The sequence below is a fragment of the Zonotrichia albicollis genome, chromosome 6 (assembly GCF_047830755.1).
Source record: "Zonotrichia albicollis isolate bZonAlb1 chromosome 6, bZonAlb1.hap1, whole genome shotgun sequence".
NCBI classification, from domain to species: Eukaryota; Metazoa; Chordata; class Aves; order Passeriformes; family Passerellidae; genus Zonotrichia; species Zonotrichia albicollis.
Window position 1 is genome coordinate 19,855,809 of NC_133824.1, and position 20,758 is coordinate 19,876,566.

The following is a 20,758-nucleotide window of genomic DNA, read 5'->3' on the forward strand; positions in this document are numbered from 1 at the left end:
CAACTGTCAGAATTACTCCAATAAAAATTGCCTAAATGAGGAAGATTTACTGCAGCCTGATATTTCTGTCAAAAGCCCCTCCTTGCCCCCCCACCCTTCAGACCCACAGCTCCTCAGACACACAGTGAAGCCTGAATCAATTTTAGGATCAAGTCACACATTTTGAGGAAGTTCTTACAAGTATTATTTATCTAAAAGAAATTATAAATCTTCTGGGTTAAGGTTACTATGGCAAATAAAAGAAACCATGTGTGTCTGTATGCATGTATGTACATATACATATACACATACATATATATATATATATACACACACATGTACATATATATATGCTAGAATTAGACCCTATAGCTTCACCCTACAAGTTCAAAATCATGTTGCTCAAATCACAACCAAGTGTGAAGACTTAACATGACAATATCTACTTTATGTGTAACTAATAAAAATTAAATTGGAAGAGTCCTGAATCCCGGCAGCAGCAAACCAAAATCAAGGCAAATGTCTTTCTTTCCAGATGATGTCTGAAAGGTGGATAAAAATCCACTGAAAGTTCCAATCAAAACACATTTTGTTAAAAGTTCCCATTTCATTTTTTCCTTCATTTTGTTTCAGTCTATTTATTAATGCAGTTTCATTTATTTCTATTCATCTTGAAGACAAATCTTTGTCCTTCTATAGAATTACACCAAATAGAATGTGATAAAGGGAACTTTCTTGCAATTATGATGTCGGTGCAGCCTGTCAGTGCACAGGGGATGGAAATGAGGTTGGGGACAGGGAAGGGAATTCTAATAGACACCATGATACATACAATGAACGCAGCGATATCCTGTGAGAGAAAGACTTGTCAAGCTAATCAGATCTTCTATAGCTAGGTAAAGGCAGTAACCGTAGTGCTAACCTTGTAAAGATGCTGCTGCTGCTCCTCTGACATCATCAGGTCATGGCTGTCCATCACAATGGATTCCATGTCAATCAGCCAATCCCAGAGCTCCTGGTATTCTGAATCAAAGTCCAAAAGGCTGTAGATAAGGAAAAAAATGTATTATGCATAAATACTGTGTAGTTGTTAAAATCTTGTATTAGAATAATATATTCTTGAAAACTCATGATGTTCCAAGTTATATTTCTAAAGAGACATTCTGTATTTATACAGTGTGGATGAAAATGAAAACTGAAATCCAATTTAATCCAGTGCCATGACCTAAATTCAGCAGCTGATGCCAAATCCTGACTACTGTTGGCATACTGCATTTGCTTCAAAAATTCTGAAATATAAATCCCCTATAGGTGCTGTTCAATTATTTTTACAGTGCTGGCTTTATATTGAGCAAATTTTGCAACAATCACCTTGATATAATTCATATGAAAATAATATTTACATCAAAAAATTACTCAATCCATTCAGCCATCCCTCTGCTGTCTATCTGCCTATCTTTGTAAATATCCTACATTTATTTTCATGGATGAGTAGCTAGCATTTCAACTTAACGCCTTAAGATAGGCTTGAGTGAATATGGTAAGCCAGTGAGAACTAAGGCCAGATACAGTATTAGACAGGTGTTCCCTACAGACATGTAAGAAACAAAGGTAAGGACAGGAAGTCAAAACAATGAATCCTTGAATAGCCAGCAATCATTAAAATTCAAAGGAGGATCACTACGGTTTTCAACAAAATAAATCATTAGAATAAGGAGCTTAAAAGGATTAATGTGATTCTCTATTGAAAGCCTAGTGAATAAGTAAAGCATAGATTCTTCTAAAACACTGTGATACAAGACAGAAAGTACATGCTGAAAAACTGCACATTCGTCAAATAGATACCTCTTGAAAAGGGATCTTCAAATTTGCAAAATTGGAACTAACAAAAGCCTTGCCAGTATCAAAAAACTCCCATACTGATCAAAGAGCAGCGCATGTTCCACTAAAGCTAATTTCTCCAATTATTAAGAACTTTTTTTAGCAAATCCATTAAAAAAAGAGGAGTGCTTCAACAGAGAAACAAAAAACTAAACACACTTTTAATGTCATTAGTACTACTGCAGTTTTATTTGTTATTAACTAGAGTACCACGTGCGTGGTAATTTTGAAAGCTTATAGATAAAGTTGTGACAAGTAGAACTGTCTTTGCTCAAGAAAGCAGGCAAGAGAGAAAAAAGCATTTGCTTTCCATGGTATTATTTTCAATGAATTGACAACAAAGAAAGTATTGTATAATGCACAAGCACTGATTCCTGCTTCTGAAGTAACCTCTAGTTTAATCCACTGTACTTAGTATACTTAATAATTTATGAGGTGCACTTACTTAAAACTGCTTGCTGCCCTGAGAAGGTAAGCAGTATTACCATAAAGAAAGAAGAGCAAGCAAAAAAGGTCAGGTTACTATTATTGAAATATAAGTCTCACTTAGAGTTCAGGGCTTTTTTTCTGTTTCAGGAGGTATTTGACTCAGATATCATTTGGAAACTAAAACAAAACTAAGCTCCATTTTGAATTGAATATTTGGCAGTGTTACTGAATCTTCATCCCTTCCTCAGAAAGCAGTATTACCATTCTGCATCTTCAGTACCTACTGCTCCTTTTCTTCTCTTCCATCTTATCCAAATATTATACAAAGATGTAAAACTGGCAGGCAGTTATTAAAACACATGTTCTATAACAGAAGATGTTAGATTTCATAACCTGTAAATTGCTATAGCTTCAGTTGGACTTGGATGGCTTGTATCAGTGAAAATCCTAAAATAGTATATGAAGATGATGTGAAACAAAGCCTACACACAGAATGGCATGGGATGCCTTTGGAAAATGCACTAGGAGGTGGACTTGGATTTTTCTGTAATAGGCAAGAGACCTGCTGGATCCAAACATATCCTTTGTGTCTAAAGACCCACATATTACCTACAGCCCAAGTTGGTCCATTTATCTGTGTATTGAAATGAACCAATCTTTCCAAGAAACAGAAACGCACTTTTCTTTGACCTTTATAAAACATAGATGAGCACTAGAAAATGACTGAATATTTTGATTTCAAAGTAATGTTCTAAACAGAAACTCAACCCAAAACCAAGAGTGAGAGAAACAGGATTCACTGGAAAAAGCACGGGAAGGGATACAAGACATTTGGTTTTCTTCCCCATAGTTTACATAATGTACTTATTCTCTCCTTTATTTAAAGTGTTTTTTTTTTTTTTTTTTTTTTTGTTGGTTGGGGGGTTTCTTGGGTTTTTTGTTTGCAGTTTTTGAGGGGGGGTGGGTTTTTGGTTTTGTTTTGGTTTTTGTCTGTTTGTTTTGGTTTTTATTATTTTTTCTTGTTTTCTGAAGTAAAGTCAAGTCATCTAGGAGTGTTTTTAAGCAACTGCCTATGGCAGTTATTTGCCTGAGTCTGAAGATAGCGAAGTCAGCCTACAGAGCATCATCGACATGTTTTTAATATGTTTGCAATACTTTCAGTGGTTTTAGGATATCTCTGATACTTGATATTTTTAAAAATGGATTTTTTAAAATTAATATCTTGCATCTAAATGAGTGGATTTTGTGATCACTATTAAATTACTGTTTGGAAGAGGATGCAAGTTACTAAGCTGCTAAAAAGACATTAAAAAATCAAGGAATTGTAGGACTAGAGAGAGGTTAAGAGTGAAACATATCTGTCAGTATTTCTGTGATATATTTAATATTTCTTTTTTATTCAGAATCTACTTTTCCTGAGCTTAGCCGATCTTTCTTTTATATCGCCACAGGCAGAACCAGGGAAAGCATGACTTCTGAAATACTGATGTGTATCAAAGATGCAATTATCATAGAAAAGATCCAATTTTGGTTGATCATCTGAATTCACCAAACGCTAAAAAATGAATAAATTAGTTCATCTGTTTATTGAAAAAGAAAAAAATCCTCTATTAAAAGTATCCAAACATTGTCAACAAAAATGTATAATATTAGTTAAAGGGCAGGTAAAAACTGCTTCCTTGAAGTTTGTTGGTTAATAAGCTAAAACCACTAGCTATGTAATAACTAAAATTACATTAAGAAATATATTTTGTCTTGGTAAACCAGGAATCAGATATGCAGAGTTGCATGTCTAATCCCTTGAACCCTAAACATATTTCTTAAAATGTGGACAATTTATTATTTTGAATGAAAATTCATGAGCACCTTTCCCATGAGAAAACCAGTTCGTCAGTGGCATTAATAAATAAAAAGGAATGTGAAGCTATTTCCATCAGCCTTTTTCCCCATATTTAACACACACTTCCAGTTTGCTGTATTTCTTTGATGGCAGAACTCACATGGCATTTAGAAGTACTGTAAACACACTGGTACACCCACCAAAAAATTCAGCCAGACAAAATGTCTCTTCAAGTTTCCGGGTCATAATTTTATGGAACTCTTTTGACATGTTTTAATTAGGGAGATACAGAAGAATTCAGAGTTATCACCTTACACAATTTTAAAACTTCCCTATGTTCAGCACATACTTAAAGCCCCCTCTAATGCTTTTCTCTCAAAGTCCCATGCACGAAGGCCCGATACCCACTGATGACAGGATCTCAGGTTCTGGCTTTCATGCTGTGCAATGGTGCTGTCCATATCTCCCAACTCAATGCACTCATCTCCAGTTTTGAGGGGATACAGTATTTCCAGCCAGATTTACCATAACATGTTGGGCCTGCCATAAGCTACTCTCGGGTACCTCTTAGCTCCTGGCTAGCTGGTGTTCTCCTGCAGTGGATACTCATTCTTTTCTCCTTCTTAGTCATTTGGCCATTTTCATGCTAATAAATTAAAACCTTCTCTACTGCTGTTTTAACAAGATTACTGTTTTGCAGGAAATCTCTGGTTCCTTACACACCCACTAGAATCACACTATTCTGCAAATACTACCCTACCTATCTCAGTTTAGCTGTTTCCTGGACAAAAGTCATCTCCCTAATCTCCTACACACACACATGCACACATCATCAAAAAAAAATTCTTAGTTTAAAATATCTCTTGTTCTCCCTGTGGACATGCTTCGTTTTCCTAGATCAAACTTCCACAACAGCAAATGGATAGATACTCTTATTTGTGCAAATGGCCCTTTCTCTGTAGAGATCTATCTCTAGATTGGTCATGCTACTGTGGAGTTTCTGTCCATTGTTTTTATGCAATAAGGTAATGTTGCATCAATTATATTTTTAAATAGCTGGAAGGAATTTCATGTTTTTCAACACAGCACCTCAGATGGGTTGAACTAAAAGTTTTCCAGCTGAATTTAGTCCCTGCTAGTTTCTACAATGGCTGAATAAGTGGTATTGTACTGGCCTGATTCTAGCCCTTTGGCTCCTGAAGTCACTGTTAAGCCTCTATGGTCTGAGATGGCCTTATGGGCCCAGAAAGGCAGCCACAGCACTAAACAGGTTTGAAATACTACCAGATGATAATTTCCAGTTCAAAGCATATAATTACAAGTGAAAACAAGTGCTTTTAAGAAACTATTTTATTATCACATACAGTATGCAGAGTTACAAACTGGATTTCTCTGTGAAGCATAAAGCTTTACATCCCTTCCCCTCAGGAAAATCAAGTGTCTGTTGATGTGTCTTACATCCTCCTCAATATTCCAAGCTTAAGCCTTGCTCACATTCAGTGATGGCTGCAAAATTAGAAGCTGGTTTTGAACATGTAGCCCTCAGTGTACATTTATATACATATACACACCAATTCTGAACAAATAATTTTTATGGTTGCCACTAGCTGCGCTGGCGTGTTTGAGAATCTGACAGATTTCTGCATATTTAATCAAGATCTCAGTAATCCTACATAATTAGCCCACATCAACTTTTCTAAAACAGACACCTTTCTGTATAATAAGAGGGGATGTTTACAAGGCTTATTTATCTTTACAGTTGGTAATTTAATAAAACTGCTTTTCCAAGACCTGAACATTGAGTTAACAATTGGAAAGGGGAGTTCTGGAGATAAAGAACTCATGAACACCTTTGTCAAAGACTCTCTTGCGTAGGAAATTGCAGGCAAAAATTCTACTCTACTTGCCAGTTACAAGGAAACTTCCATCAGGATGAGGGCATCCCCAAACAATGAGCACTAGTTGGGTCCTTTGACCTGCCTACACTATTATGATCCCACTGGTAGGTTTTTCTATGTTCATTTTGGGGCACTAGTTGTTGGAAGATATGGTTTTCAGAAGATATTAAAGAAAAAGTCTTCTTCCAGAACTGCAAGTTTCCTTGATTGTGAAAAAGAGAGGAAAGCTAGAACTCATTTTAGCATATTCCAGTGATTAATTTGTTCAAATATTAAGAAAGAATGCTTTTGAATGCACATTTTTATCTATGATATACACATGTATATGTGTGCTAACATTAATTAAAAGAAAAAACAAGTAGAGGAAAGCCAGCCTAAAAAAAAGGGAAAACAGTTAAAATCAATGCTTTCTTGAAGTACAAAAACCTGGATGCTTGAACTACAATTGAATGGCTTCATATTCACATTTCTTTGTCACTAGGAGGACAATGATTATAGAGGTCTTGCAGAGATATGATTACTCTATCAAGATTATTCCTTGGAAGGTGTTAAGAAATCAAATAATATGAAGCTGCTGGAGAAGAAAAGCCTAAAGAAAAAGGACACAATAATTTTTTTTAAATCCATGTAATAGTTAACTATTAGATAATATTAGATGTTCCTATGAACAAACCATCATTTGGATAAATTATCCAGAACTCATTATTTTTGCATCCATCTATTTTTAAAAAAAGAGAGCAATAAAAACAGTTTTTCCCTGCCTCCTGGCCTAGAAAGAAAAATCCCGGTTAACTAGTAGTAAGAAAAAGTGTATCATGTAAAAAAAAACCAAAACAGATCAGTGAGAATAAAACAACAAAAAGAATAGTTCCCTACCCATTACTTCCCACTGTGTGAACTTTTGACATATCAGCAAACTCTTCCTTTCGCTTGCTACTACTGTTGTACTGCTCACTGTACAGTTTTAAGGACATCTGCTCAACAGCATCTCTTTGCGCTTCCAGATAGCATAGCTGAACCTCAGCCTAGAAAAAGAAAACAAAGAGGGGAAAAAACAAAACAGAACATTAAAAAAATAATTCAGAAAGAATTCATTTAAAACAAATATTTTTGGACTGCAACAGTTTTAACCAAATTATTCACACCATTGTTTTCTCCTTGTATGAGATAGTGAAAAGGCTGAACCATTAAGCCAGAGAAGAACTAGAGCATAATCCCAAATGCTAGAAATGAACTATTGAAACTTCTGTCAGAGAATTTGCTATATATTCCATGAGATGTATATCCAATCAAGTGCTACATAAAAATGTCTAAGCATGAATAAAAAAGATATTAGAAACCAAGCACCGTGATAGAACAGGTAGATACATAAAGATATTTTTCTTACAGGCTTCAAGATTTATGTTGTTAACACACTGTCTGTGCTTCATAATTAATGAAAGCCATATTGCTACGGGTATTTTTCCTTTAAATAGTAATTGTAAACAAACCCAAGCAGATTGGCATTATTCACATTCTCCTTTCCTGTATCTGGAACAGACTGATTACTCAGCAACTTTAATTGCAAGGAAAAAGGCAATAAGTGAGATGTGCTGTTTTCCATCAGACTGTGCCTGTCCAGAAGAATGTGGAATAATATTTGGCATCATAACTTATTGAATAGACACTTTATTTATTGCAGCTGTGGTGATCAGTATTCTTCTGAGGCTCAGAGAACCAGATGACACAAGGATAAAATCTGCTGTTGGCCACACTTGCCCCTAGGAACAGCAGAAAGAACAGAGCGTAGAGTAAGTTCAAAAGCACTTTGGGGCTGATATGCCATTGTTTTCTTTTAATATACTTCATTGAAAGAAAAACGCATTACAAATTCTGATAATGCTTCAAAAACCGGTGCTTCTGTGTAACTACATACTGCTATTTCCATTAGGAGTGGAATGCCTGCTTAAATATTTGGTGCTATGGCAAGTAAATGCAAATGGCACGGAGGAAATTTTTCTATAAGGACTCTCCTGTAATTTCTGCTGTGTGAGGCAAGGAAGTAAAGAGTTTATTTGTTTGCTGACAGCACAGCAGAGTTACCAATCTGTGGAACAACAGAAGTCATAAAGAGAAAGTAGTGAAAGGGCTAGAGAGAAGGGCAGTCTGTAAAATGTAAGAAAAATGCAAGCAAGTGAAGGGAAACAGGCACTGAAGAATGTCAGTAGGGAAAGTCTGAAAGAAGACTGGAATGTCTTTATAAGCTAGTGGCAAAAACAGTTTCTATATTTGCTTAGGCCTTGCCTTAGTGTAATTTTTGCTGAAAAATAATGCAAGTGATTTGGAAATTCCATTTCCTTTTAAAATTTCTCATTCAAACTTTTATAGCTTTCTATCTCAGCTGCTTCTTACAGTGAAATTAGTTATGTGTTTCAATAAATCCCAATATGCTTTTGAGAAATTCAAAAACAAATCAACAAGCAAAAAAACCCCAGAAAACACAGAAAATTTAGCAATTTTTCAAGGAGATAGAAGATAAAAATTCTGACTAGTACATGCAGGTCGTTCACTGTGTATTTAAATATAATTCAAGGCCTTCGTACCTATTTTAAAATAGTGGAAAATTAAATCACAGAAGTTACCAGTGAAGAAACATTAGCTAAAATAGCCTGAGAATGTCCAGTTAGAGTAAAATGCTAAGTTTTGTGAGAGCTATAAAACTATTCTGCTTTCTCAGAAACTATAACTAAAATTGCCATTTATATAACTCAGAAACAACCACGGCAGCAAATAACCTGCATCAACTTTCTGTTCTGCTTCCCAAGTGCATTTTCCTCTGAACTGATAAACAGTCGTCTTCCACAGTATACAGAGGTTCCTGAATGAACTTCTTTTTTTGGAAGGGTTCTTCACCAGTAAGGATAGTCTTTCAATATGCATTGTGCACATAAGGCTATGAATCTGTTCATTTAATTTGTTTTTATCACAAAGCAGTAATCCACTGTTATAATTTTAATTTCTGTTATATATGTTGGCATGATACATACGTTATATATGTTGACATGACACATTCCATCTAAAGCCCTGTTGTCAGTGATCAGTAATTTTCTGAAACAATTAGATCTATCAATTAAAATCTAGCATTTTAAGCCTAGAGGGGAAATCTTGTAGAAAACTTGAAACAAAAAAATTTCCTTATTTTCAGGACAGGTTTGTAAATCAAGATAAGTAATTCCTACTTTTTTAGCTATGGGTTTTGGCTGCAGTTTAGGTAGAGGTTTTGGGGTCTTCTTGGCTGTTATTGAAATTGTGTACACAACCTTCCTTACCCCTCCCACCCCAGGACATTAAAAAGAGGGAGTAGCCTAAGCTCTGGAACATCACACATCATAATTAAAACTGAACCCTGAATTGTATGAACATAGGCTATTTCTTAAATAGCAAAACTATCACAATAATTCAGATAGCTTTTTCCCTTGTATTTTCTAATTCCCTATCCTACAATTTCCTTGATATTTTACAATAAAAAATGTTAAAAATAAAGGCATCAGTTTTTCACAGGTTGGTCATGCCCTGTTCACTTGCAAGAATATTTTTAGGGAAACCAATAACAAACATGGAAAATGGGAGAAGAAAATCACTAATTAAATAGAATAGTGTAGGAAAGGACAAGCAGGATGTAAATGGCAGGTAAATATATAAAGAGGGATAAATAAGAATCCACAATTTCTTCCTTACAGCTATAAGGCCCTCTTATACTAAGGACTATGAGCTCCATCGACAGCATACCCTACAAAGCCTGAATACAACCCAGTTCCTTCACTTCAGAAATATGATCTCTCTATAAATCAACTATTTTTATTTTTAAACCCAATTTCTATCTTCAACGTTCGTGAACAATTACAGCAACTCAAACTCAGACAGCACAGAGTTTCAGATGGATCTCTCTGATTTCTTTTCTCTGTGTATTCATCTATCTCACTGTTGTACTTAAGCATTTTTTTGTCTCTGTTATACTGATATCAACTGCAAATCCAAAGAGGCTTTGAAGACCTTGAGTAGGTATTGATCAGTTTAAGTCTCAAAAAACTACATTTTACACAATCTGAGCTAACAGGTACAAGGCACAATATAGAAAAGAGTACAGAGCACAGATATGCAATAAACCTACTGCAGTTTCTTGTCAACTTAAAATCTTTCGTGGTAATGAAGGACTAGTTTTGCAATATTCTGGGAGAATAAAGTAACAACTTCATAAATTCCCAATCAAATATAGAAAAGCTACTTGATTTACATTTAAATCTACATTGTGTGCATTTTCAGATTGCCCTACACATAATTCATTACATAAACTTAAGAACAATCTCTACAACACACCTTTATGGACACAGCAAACCCTCAAAAAGCCTACTGCGATATGCATAGTCCCAAATATTGCTAATAGAAATTGGGTGGGAGGTAATTATTCACTTACTCCTAGTGGCCCATCTTAGAATTGAAATTCAGTTCCTTCTTTCTTTTGAGGATGTAGTACACCAGAATATGTGAAAAATTGAACATGGAGGGAAAAAAAGGTTAGGAATTATATGCAGCAGTAGTTTTCTTCTTCATGGTCCTCTTCTAAGTGACCATTTTTGCAATAAAAAGACAATGAAGATGCTGATGACGGTCTTGTTACACACTTGTAGAGATTCTCTACCTACTAGGATGGAATGAGTTTAAAATATTCTGTTTTAAATTAAACTGAAATATTTCCAATAATCAAATTACAAAATTCTCTCATTTTCCTGAGTCTGAAGGAACCAGTCTCTATACAAGACTATGAAAAAACTATAGTCTGGAGAAAAAAAGTGAAAAAAAATCTAGACTAGTGCCTAATACTCAGTTCTAGTGATTGATTAATAATGGTAAATAATTTCAAGGCTATTTTCTAAAGCTCATTTTCTAAAAACCAAGAACTTATAAATAAATTTGGAGAGCCTGGGGTACAAATCTGTTCCTTAAGACTGGCTTTGCAGGACAACATAAAGCGTCCTTTACTATACAGATAACTATATAACATGAAGGAGTAATCAGTGACAATACAAATCAATGAAAATACATTGTATTTCTTATTAGACCTACATGTTGGAATGACCTTATTCTGAAGTGGAGAAAGGCAAGGGATAATGACTCTTACTGTAGGAGGAAGGAGAATGAAAGGTTATATGGTATAATGTGTCAAATAAGAGACTCAAAATTTACACCAATGTAAATTGGAGATATGAACTCAGTGATTTTCTGCTACAGTTTTTTTTTTTTTTTATTTTATTTTGGAATTTACTAGAATAAATATCATTGATTTGGTGTTGAAAGGAAAGTATTTTCAGACAGCGTCTCCCAGGGAGCACAAGTGATTTTTTATGAACCACGTTACTGTAGGCAAATAATTCTGTGGTTTAGATATACAAATTATATATAATACATTCAGTTAAATTTAAGCGATGAAAATATCCTATCTTGCATTACCCTTTCTTTACAGTTCTGTAGAGAAACTTTACTTCTGCCACACTACACTGTACATTGTGAGAATTATATAAGAAATACAGATATTTTGTTCCTCTGCCATTATTTGAACTTAAACTAAATAAAAACAACCTCTGAAATTAAAGGACACAATCCAGTTTCTGCCAACAATGAGGTGGTCAGATGGCCCCAGGCAACATGTAAACTTAGAATATTCACTCATATGTATATTTTAACAAACTGCAAACTCAGATGTCACTTTTTAAAAGGACGCACATTCCAGCTTGTCACTCTGTATATCTGCAATTGGTGAAATTTCTTGAGATTTAAATTTGAGAATAATTTCTTTCCAGAATTAAGCTGATAAGAGTAGCATTTATGTGCTTAAATACTCAAACATTTTCTTCTGTCACAATATACTGAATACTTGTCCACATATTTATTAGAAGGCTTTATTACAGAACACAAAGAAGACCCTGGCTCTGTCACAGTACAGCTACTGAATAAATTATGTTGAGAATTATATGGCTCAGAATATCTTCCATGAAGATGTAGATTACAAAAGCATTCTTTGGCAGGCAAGAGTTTGTCCAAAAACTTTATACAGACAGACTTAATCATCCATCACACCATCCCTACACCAACCAACAGGTCTTTTATGGAAGAAAACACCAAAGGTAGAAGGAATACTTTCAAGAAGCCACACCAGAATTTTAAAATGTGACTTTGTCACATTTGTATATAAAATTTGTATAACGGAATAATGGGATCATTTAGGTTGGAAATACCTTTAAGATTGCTGGGCCATCATTTGGCAGCATTAGGCTTCTTGGACTGCATTAGGCTTCAAGCAACTGCTTCTACCCTAAGTTTAGGCATTTGTTTTTCCCTCCCTGCTCTGCATAATTAAAACAGAGACCTCGCTGCTATTGAATACTTTCTTAGTCACTTATCCTTCCTGCGTTTGGCTTCCTTGACTCTTCATCTTGCTCACTCTCTTCAGAACTGAATCAATTCTATTTTTTTTTTAATCCTGTATCATGAAATGTTTACTTTGAGCTGAATATTTAAGAGTCCTGTTTAAAAGGACACACTGTGTTTTGATCATGCAGGAAATTAATTCAGTTAATCAGGGCATGCTTGTTACCAGCTAAAATCTTAGCTAAGTGTTTCTATTGTCATAAATCTCAGAAATGTTTTTATATTAAGAATAATGATATTGCTTTGTTTTTCAGTGTGCTAAAACCATCACAACAATATGAAACTGCCACGTAGAATGAGCAAAATCACAAAACAATGTTCATACATATCAAGGTACTTAAATTCCATGTAGAGTTTAGGTAACAGCACAGTGAATTTTAGGTCTATCTTTACAGTATAAAATGAAATTTTAGATAGTTAGGGCTGTGCTATAGCAAGAAGAACTTCAGACAGTTCTCAGAGCCATCAGAAATTATGGGGGGAGGGTGGAGGGAAGCCTATAAAATATGAGTAGTACCTTTTTGCAGGGTTTCCCTTGGCTTTCAGATATCCATGACCTGTGACTTCAGGACTGGGGAGTGCAAATGCAATCAGTAGTGTGGGCTCAGCAGCACTGTCTGACCAAAGCCATGAAGATGCCATGATCATGCTGCTAATTTAAAATCTGCACCTTTTGTGTCTTTATTCCTGACTATTCACCCACCTCTCATTCTATTCAAGGTAACATTAAACACAACACAAGAGCATGGCATGCCCAGTGCATTACACAGATCTCAGTTATAAACCCAGAGAAGTTCCCTGCATCATAAATATCAAAAATCATTGAAGGAAATTATGAAAGAATTAACCTCTCCAGAGGTTAATTGAGACTGAATAGTTTCTGACAACAGCATCCCAAAATTGCCAGGTGAAAAAAAGTTCTTGCAAGAATGGAAATTGAACAAAGGCTGGGACCCTTTTCTACTTTTCTTGTCTTGCAGGTCTGCATCTCCAGTTTGCAGAAAGAGAGTGACAGAGTCTAATAATTGGGGGACAGGTAGGGAACAGGCTTGCTCTGACAGTGGAAAGGGCTGGGATGACAGAACAGTGTTTGCTAAAGACATGTGGAAGACACAAATTAACAAGGATGCAGATCCAGCCAAACCCATCATCATAATAGAGAGAATTTCTTCGTAGCTGCCACATGCCTTCCATCTCCTTCAGTGACACTTCTTCCTATGCCACAACTGTAAACCCACACAGCCCAATTCTTACAAACCCAGAAATTGTCCTATTAAATTAGTAATTAATCAATACAACCTTGGTTTTTTCCCTGTCAGGGAGAAAAAAAAATTGTTATAGAAGGCCAGAACAAAAATATGTTGTACATAAAGAAGATTCAAGACCTTTCTAGGTCAGCCTCAGGACCCTCAGTCAAGAAGAGAAAAGACTAGTCATGCACAGAAAGTGCTAAAATTATAAACTTAATCTTACTTAATTAAAATCTCCATTATTTGAACTGCTCTTATTGTTCCTACCGTTTTCTGTGTTTGCACTTCTAGAGCAGTGCAGTGTCCTAAAAAAATGGATGGTTAAAGAGTCTATTATCCAATGCACAGATACGTCTAAAAGTCACATTTCTCTATAGGATTTCTGTACCAAATCACACGGACCAGCAACACACCTAGCTCAGTTCCCAGGGCTGGGCATTCAGAACAGCCATGCTCTTAACACCAAAGCTACCCAGGTTCAGGATTTAGGACAGCACACTTGTGCAAGAGAAATTCCAGAGTGCTGGTGCACATTCCGCCTCCCATTGTTCCCATAGCAGATTGACACATATATATCTACCTAAAAATAGCAAGGAAAGGTAAGTTTCTCAAAACCAATGCTTCCTATGGAAAACTATGCAAAACAGCCCACGAAGGCATGGCAGAGCAAACATAAAAATGTTACAGCCTTTTCTTAGCAATTTTACTGTGCTGTACTCGTTGTACAAATGCAGCTCATTTTTTCCCCTAGTAGGTCCATTTTAAGCTTCTATATGCTTGGGAAATGCTACATATTTATTAACCTAATCATTAAAAATATGTGTGTGCTTAACTAGTTCCAAAATTTCCTAGACATATCAACTCACAAAATTGCAGAAGTTTCGACCTAAAATCTTCTTTCGATTCAATGTTTTGAGTCAAATATTTTGAGAGGTTCAATAGCGTCAAACATTTTGAAGTTAAAACTCCTACACTGTGTTCCTCAAAGACACTCATTGAATGCTTATTTAACATGTTCTGAAATTAAAGGAGATTCTTTCCATGCCTTGATAGTCTATTTGATGCTATGTTACCCCTAGAGATGTGAATGTTTTCTTACTACACAATTTTTTCCTCCTACAGGGAGAAATTACTGGGAATTTTCATCAGCTTTTTAGATATTGAACTATTAATAACATAAAATTGTGCAATATGAACACTACTTTGTCTCCACTGCACAATTAAGCAAGAATAGTCAGACTCTGAAGAAGGATATGTTAACTAATGTAAATTAATTTATTTAAAAATAGCAGGGAAATGCAGGCTAAGTATTTTCCTCTTTACATTACTTTCTCTATCCATATACATAGATGAGTTTTAGTGAAAATTATTAGTAATATTCTAGCAATGAAAAAACATATAGCTTAAAATGTTGATTTGTGCAACTGCCTTGCTGCGTATAAAAATCAGGCACAGGCTGCTGCTCCTTTGAGTTTATTTATGCTCCTCTGATGAGGAGCCTCTTGACGCACCTGACACTTACTGAGGTAGAGGGAACTGTAAAAAGATAACTGTTTTAAACATAAAATATCTGTATTGCTAAGAGGTCAGCTTTGCTGCTGCTGACTTCATTGCAATTTGCATACTATTAAAGCATTACCCATAATGTTTGTAAAATTTAATTTTAAAGCTATGCTGTTAAAGATGTTTACTGAATTGTAAGCACCTAGGACATTTGGGAAATTTGCTAATACTGTGATAGTTATAGTATTTCTGCCTTACTTTGCTTCTTATTTAATCCCCTCACAAAAACACACTATTTTCTTTCATTTTCAGACAATGAATCTCTTTTTAGCACAAGCTGAGAAACTTAAAAAAAGTATGCTGCAACAATACAGTAATTGAGATAACTTCCCCTCTTATTCTCAATATATTTAAGTTTGTTAAAAATGTCACTAACTTACTTATTTACTTTTGCTGGGGCTGAGATCCAATTATACTCCTATAGTCTAGAGGTGATGGTTATGATTTTCTGCTTCACTCTAATACAGGCTTTCTCATTAAATCTCACAGCTCGGTAATCACAGTCATCACATTTGTGTTTCAGTGCTGCATCCACACTCACATTCCCCTTCCCTGGATTTCCACCCTCCTTCCCTCATCCCCTCCCCCAGATCTTTATTTACTCCCTAGCAGAAACTGCAAAATTACAGATGTGTTATGTGCAGCTACAATCTTTGCTTCCTTTTCTCTGGCAGACTAGCACTCTAACGCACTTTTTTAGGGAAGCACTGATATTAACTCTGTTACTATAGTACAGAAAGTACCATTTCCTTTGAAGTACCATAAAAAACGTTTTCCTTAGATGATAATGGAAAGGATGCAGTAAAGCAGGAACAACAAGAATCACTTTACATACTAATAACAACAATTTAGTTATCAAAACAGTACAGAACAAGCATGCTTTTATACTATTCTTTAAAAAATTTAGCTTCCTAGGGTTCTAATAGTCTTTTCCTATGGTTCAGGAATGCACAGTAGCATTCAGCCCAGTGCCTGTATCCTTATTTCAAAGAGAATCATTCAAACCGACATCCACCCTGTCAAGAATCTTGACTTTGAGCTGCTAATGCAGAATAAAAATCAATATAAATTTTGATCATTTGATGAATATTTACTTCTTTCAAGCCTGGGGATTTATAATTGAAAACTGCTGAATCAAGTCATTTTATTTTTTTTGTGTTTGTGCCAACACCAATTTACTACCCTCCTGAAAGTTCCTGAACAAGATGTCTCATGTGGCATTCATGTTGGTTTTTCCTGTCAATCATAACTGTGTGCCAGTAGGGAACCATAAACATTTTCCTTTCATACTCTTAGTTCTCCAAAAAGGAATATTTTGATTAATTCCCTGGAAAAAGGTAAACTTGTCCTATTTAGACATACTTTAAAATACCTGTGTCTATTTTTCTAGGATAGCTGCTGTGCCTATATTGAAACTATCCATTAAATATTTTCTTTTCTGTATGAGTTGCTTCATACAAAGGAACAGTTTACAATCACTATAAGTAAAGCTTAGTAACACAAAACAGATAAAGATCTATATTGACATTATCACTTCTCCTATATATTTTCTAAAAAAATGCATGAAAATTCAACCAATATAATGCACACCAAATGTTTGTGAAAATGAAGATAGCAAGAGTTAAACAGATCCCACAAGTGGGCAATTAAGATATGACTTTAGTTTGCATTTCATCTTTAAAAGAAATGGGCCTCCAATCTCAAAAAAAAAAGAGTTTATAAAAAAAGTATATGTAAAGCTCCTGTGTTTCCATAGTGACTGGGGTGGGGGTAAGAGAACAGGGAAAAGGAAAAATTATGCTTCTAAATTTGTAAAAGACCTAGATTAGTTTTACAAGAACTGTAAATGCAAGCGATTTTTCATCTTGCAAAATTTTTTTATATATGACTCAGTGGCTGACGGGCTTTATCTTGAGCAATTTTGTTGGTCTCTTATAAATGAAATAAAAGTGGCAGCAGCTGTCTTTCAGAAGGCTGATATAGGTTTGTATAGTCATATGATATTATGTAGACAGATGTTTTAAATAAAATAAAATATTTAGATTGCTAGATACCTTGGTAGATACAAAGGCAATTATAGGATGTCTTTGTTAAATTAAATTTCTCATTCTTTTGAGAAGAAAAAAAGGGAATTGTCCTGGAAACTGTACCAACAGGAAATGATTCTATATCTAAAACAGCTGGAGACTGTAACTAATATAAATTTGCTTGAAAATAAAAATTCTGTATGCCTCTAGAGACATGCAGCAACTTGCAGTAAAACCAGATGTGATAAAATAATCTTTTTAATAGTGTGTTTATATAGACATATAAAATATTAAGATAAGATCTACTCATGTAGAGAGACTGTTCAAGGCTAAAACAAAGCAGCAGAATAATTAAAGCCCAAAACTGTACAAAAAGAGTCACCTTTTTCTAACAACAAAAGATGCCCTTTTTGCTGAATGTTGCCTTTCAGAAACATGTCAGACACCTTAATTTGACAATTCCAATGTGATAACACTTTATAGCTTTAACAAGACAAAATACAGTGGAAAACTTTTCTCTCAGCAGTTTAAGGTAGATTTTGATACACATCTATGTTATATGTATCAAAGTTCCAAAAATAACTTTAAAAGTAAAGCAATATCCAGTACTCAAATTCCTTAGCTGCTTTATTTAGGTAAGCTTTCCACAGTGTATAAGGGAATTTTTCCAGAGCAAGGACTGTGTGTGAACCCTTCAAAAAATAAATCACTCGTTCTATCTAGCCCATGTCTTACGCGACTTCACCAACATTCTATTTCCATTTTTGTTGAAAATGCTGCAGTATAACAGACTGCATTCTGTGCACTTGTAGCTTTATTCTTTGTCAAGGCCTCTGTTACAAGCTTGTCATGATTCCAGAGGCCAAACCTGCACAGCTGATTTGTCTAATGCACCCAAGCCTTTAACTTATAAAGAAAACATTCCAGGAGGAATATGAATGCCAAAATGTAAGAATAAGAGTTTTACAGGTCTGCCTTTCAAATCACCATTAATAAAAATCCATCCAAATTTGCATAGTCACCTTCTTCCTTGTTCTCTAATACAAAGATACTCTAGCATTGCTTGTTCAGTATTATTGCTTGCTTTTTAAGTAATTTTATTTTGTCATTTAAACAATGAATTAAACATTTTTCATCTCATACTTAGAAAAACACTCCAGCTACATAAAACCAAATGAAGCATGCTCAAGATATTGGAAGTGCTGTATTATAGTTCCTATACAGGAGAAGTAAATGGTGTTAAAGATTCCTTTTAGAAAGCTTCAGGTTGGATTGCTTTCATTTTTTTTTTTCCAATAGCCTTAATTGGCTAAGTGCCTTTGGGCCAGCTAATACCCAGAGAGACCTAATCTCAGTAATCTTGTAAATACAATGATTTCAACAGATTTTCATCAAAGACATGACCACTACATGAGATTCTGCCTGTTTGGTGCTGTATTATTTCTCATGTAGAATGAAGTTAAAATTGCCATATCAATACAAGATTTATTATGGCAGATTCTGTGTTACTAAGAGTCCAACAAAAAGGAGATATTTAGCTATTTTATTAAAGTTTAGACAGCTATTTAAATGGATATGAACAAATATTTTCGTTTCAAAATCAAAAGGAAATAGATTGAAAAATAGCAAAATCACCCTTCTCAAGTTATAATATCCAAAGATGACATATGTGCGTAACAAATGTAAATGTGGCTATACATTTACAGATTTTTTTTCCCTTCAAACATTAGTAAGTATAACTGAGATGACAATAACATAGCACAGTATAATAATCATATCTACTGCATCTTTTTAGTTTAACACTTGACCCATGAAAATGTGACTTTTCTGCAGTGAAAAGAAGATGCATAGTGACTCAAGGAATCTGAAGTTCAATTACTACAAATATATGTCAAGGGAAAACTTTAATGAAAAGATGCACATATCCAGTAACCATAAACAAGGCAGTAAATTAGATATTTACATTAAACTGTTAAAGAAGTTGAATATCACTACATAGAAATTCTGGGAACTCAGATTACAATAGACTGTAATCTGTTTTCAGAGACAAAAAGAAGCGTGAGTTCTAAACCATCTAATGACCCTACAAAATAGTGTGGGACACAGGCTCCATAGAAGTGAAAATATTGACAACAGTCATTACACACTGATTAATCTAGACCTAAGAGAGGTCACAAACTGATAAGTCAAGGGTTATTACATATTTTAAAATAAATATTTTAAATGCGATTTGGTAAAAGGTTTTATTATAATCTCACAAATTTCTTAAACAGATTAACTGATACTGTGATTTTTTTTTTTTTGCTTTTGTCAAAGCATTAATTAATATGGAGGCATTAAGCCTGAATGTTACAATGGAAGGTTATATTAGAGATTTTATTAATAGGCACAGGCAATCTATTATACAGAGAAGTCAGGACCCTTGTAGTGGAATGGTCTAAAGCCTAAGGGTATTTTTAGCAGGCAATAGGTAGGCACAAGTGAGAGATTACAGCTACACAAGTAACCTTGTGCTCCAGGTCCTCTTTGCTGAGCATGGTTGAAAACTGACTTTGTAGTAATATGTTTCCACAGATGCCACATAGGAATTATGCTTAGAGGCACTTTTGCATTACATGTACACACAAAATTTGGATCCAACCACAAAATCCTACACTTATTCTTCAATTGTGTGTCCAAACCAGAAAAGGTTAGCATGCTTTTTTAGGGATCTTGATTTCTTCGTAAGTGAACCATCAATATTTCAATGGAGTAGGCTCAGATTAAAAGTTCAAGTCTTGGAGCTATCAGAAATAATTATCCTAGAAAGTTGTATGGTAGCAGGACATTATGGTCTTATTTATGGAGCTTAGGTAGAATTTCCAATCAGCATGATTGCATCTATTTCTAGTGCTTTGTTAATCGCTTCCTGAAGCTGCTCATTAAAAGCTCCTATGTCAACACGTAATGCTGTGGTGGTTGAAACAGATATTGGGAATACAATCACATCTCATGGTTTGGCTGAGAAGTACCCTGCAACACTGTGCACTTTATCACAAATGCTGTTTTCCCATTTGATAAAATGCCTTACCATGTCATGGAACAGTGGTCATTTATTTCAAAGGAACAAGCTGAATCTTCACCATTAAATGCTGGATGTGAGAAAACATCATTCTATTTCTGTCTGCCTCAACAATGGAATTGCAGTGCGGCCCAAGTACAGCAATTTAACATCTCTCTTACAACAGCCACAGAAGTGATGACAGCCCTAGACAATAATCACTTGCCAATACCACAGTACTTACCTACTGACTGTGAAAGCTCTCACAGCCGTAGTCGATAATTGAACCGACCAATTCCACTGTGCTGTATGTGATTGGTGATATTATCCCTTTAAGTGTGTTATTTAAGTTTGCAATGCAGTTAATTGAAACCCTACTAGATGCA

The 20,758-nt window shown here is 34.9% G+C and overlaps 1 protein-coding gene across 5 annotated transcripts in view; it reads right to left on the bottom strand.

Annotated features, from left to right (window-relative positions):
* Positions 1 to 20,758, bottom strand: part of AKAP6 (A-kinase anchoring protein 6) — a 258,549-nt gene that overhangs the window by 75,815 nt on the left and 161,976 nt on the right. For all 5 annotated transcript variants that reach the window (XM_074542704.1, XM_005479848.4, XM_005479847.4 and 2 more), the window contains exons 8-9: positions 6,904 to 7,052; positions 902 to 1,022 (exon numbers count right to left, since the gene is read on the bottom strand). In XM_074542704.1, the coding sequence (XP_074398805.1) occupies positions 902 to 1,022; positions 6,904 to 7,052 (270 nt within the window). The remainder of the gene's footprint in view (positions 1 to 901; positions 1,023 to 6,903; positions 7,053 to 20,758) is intronic.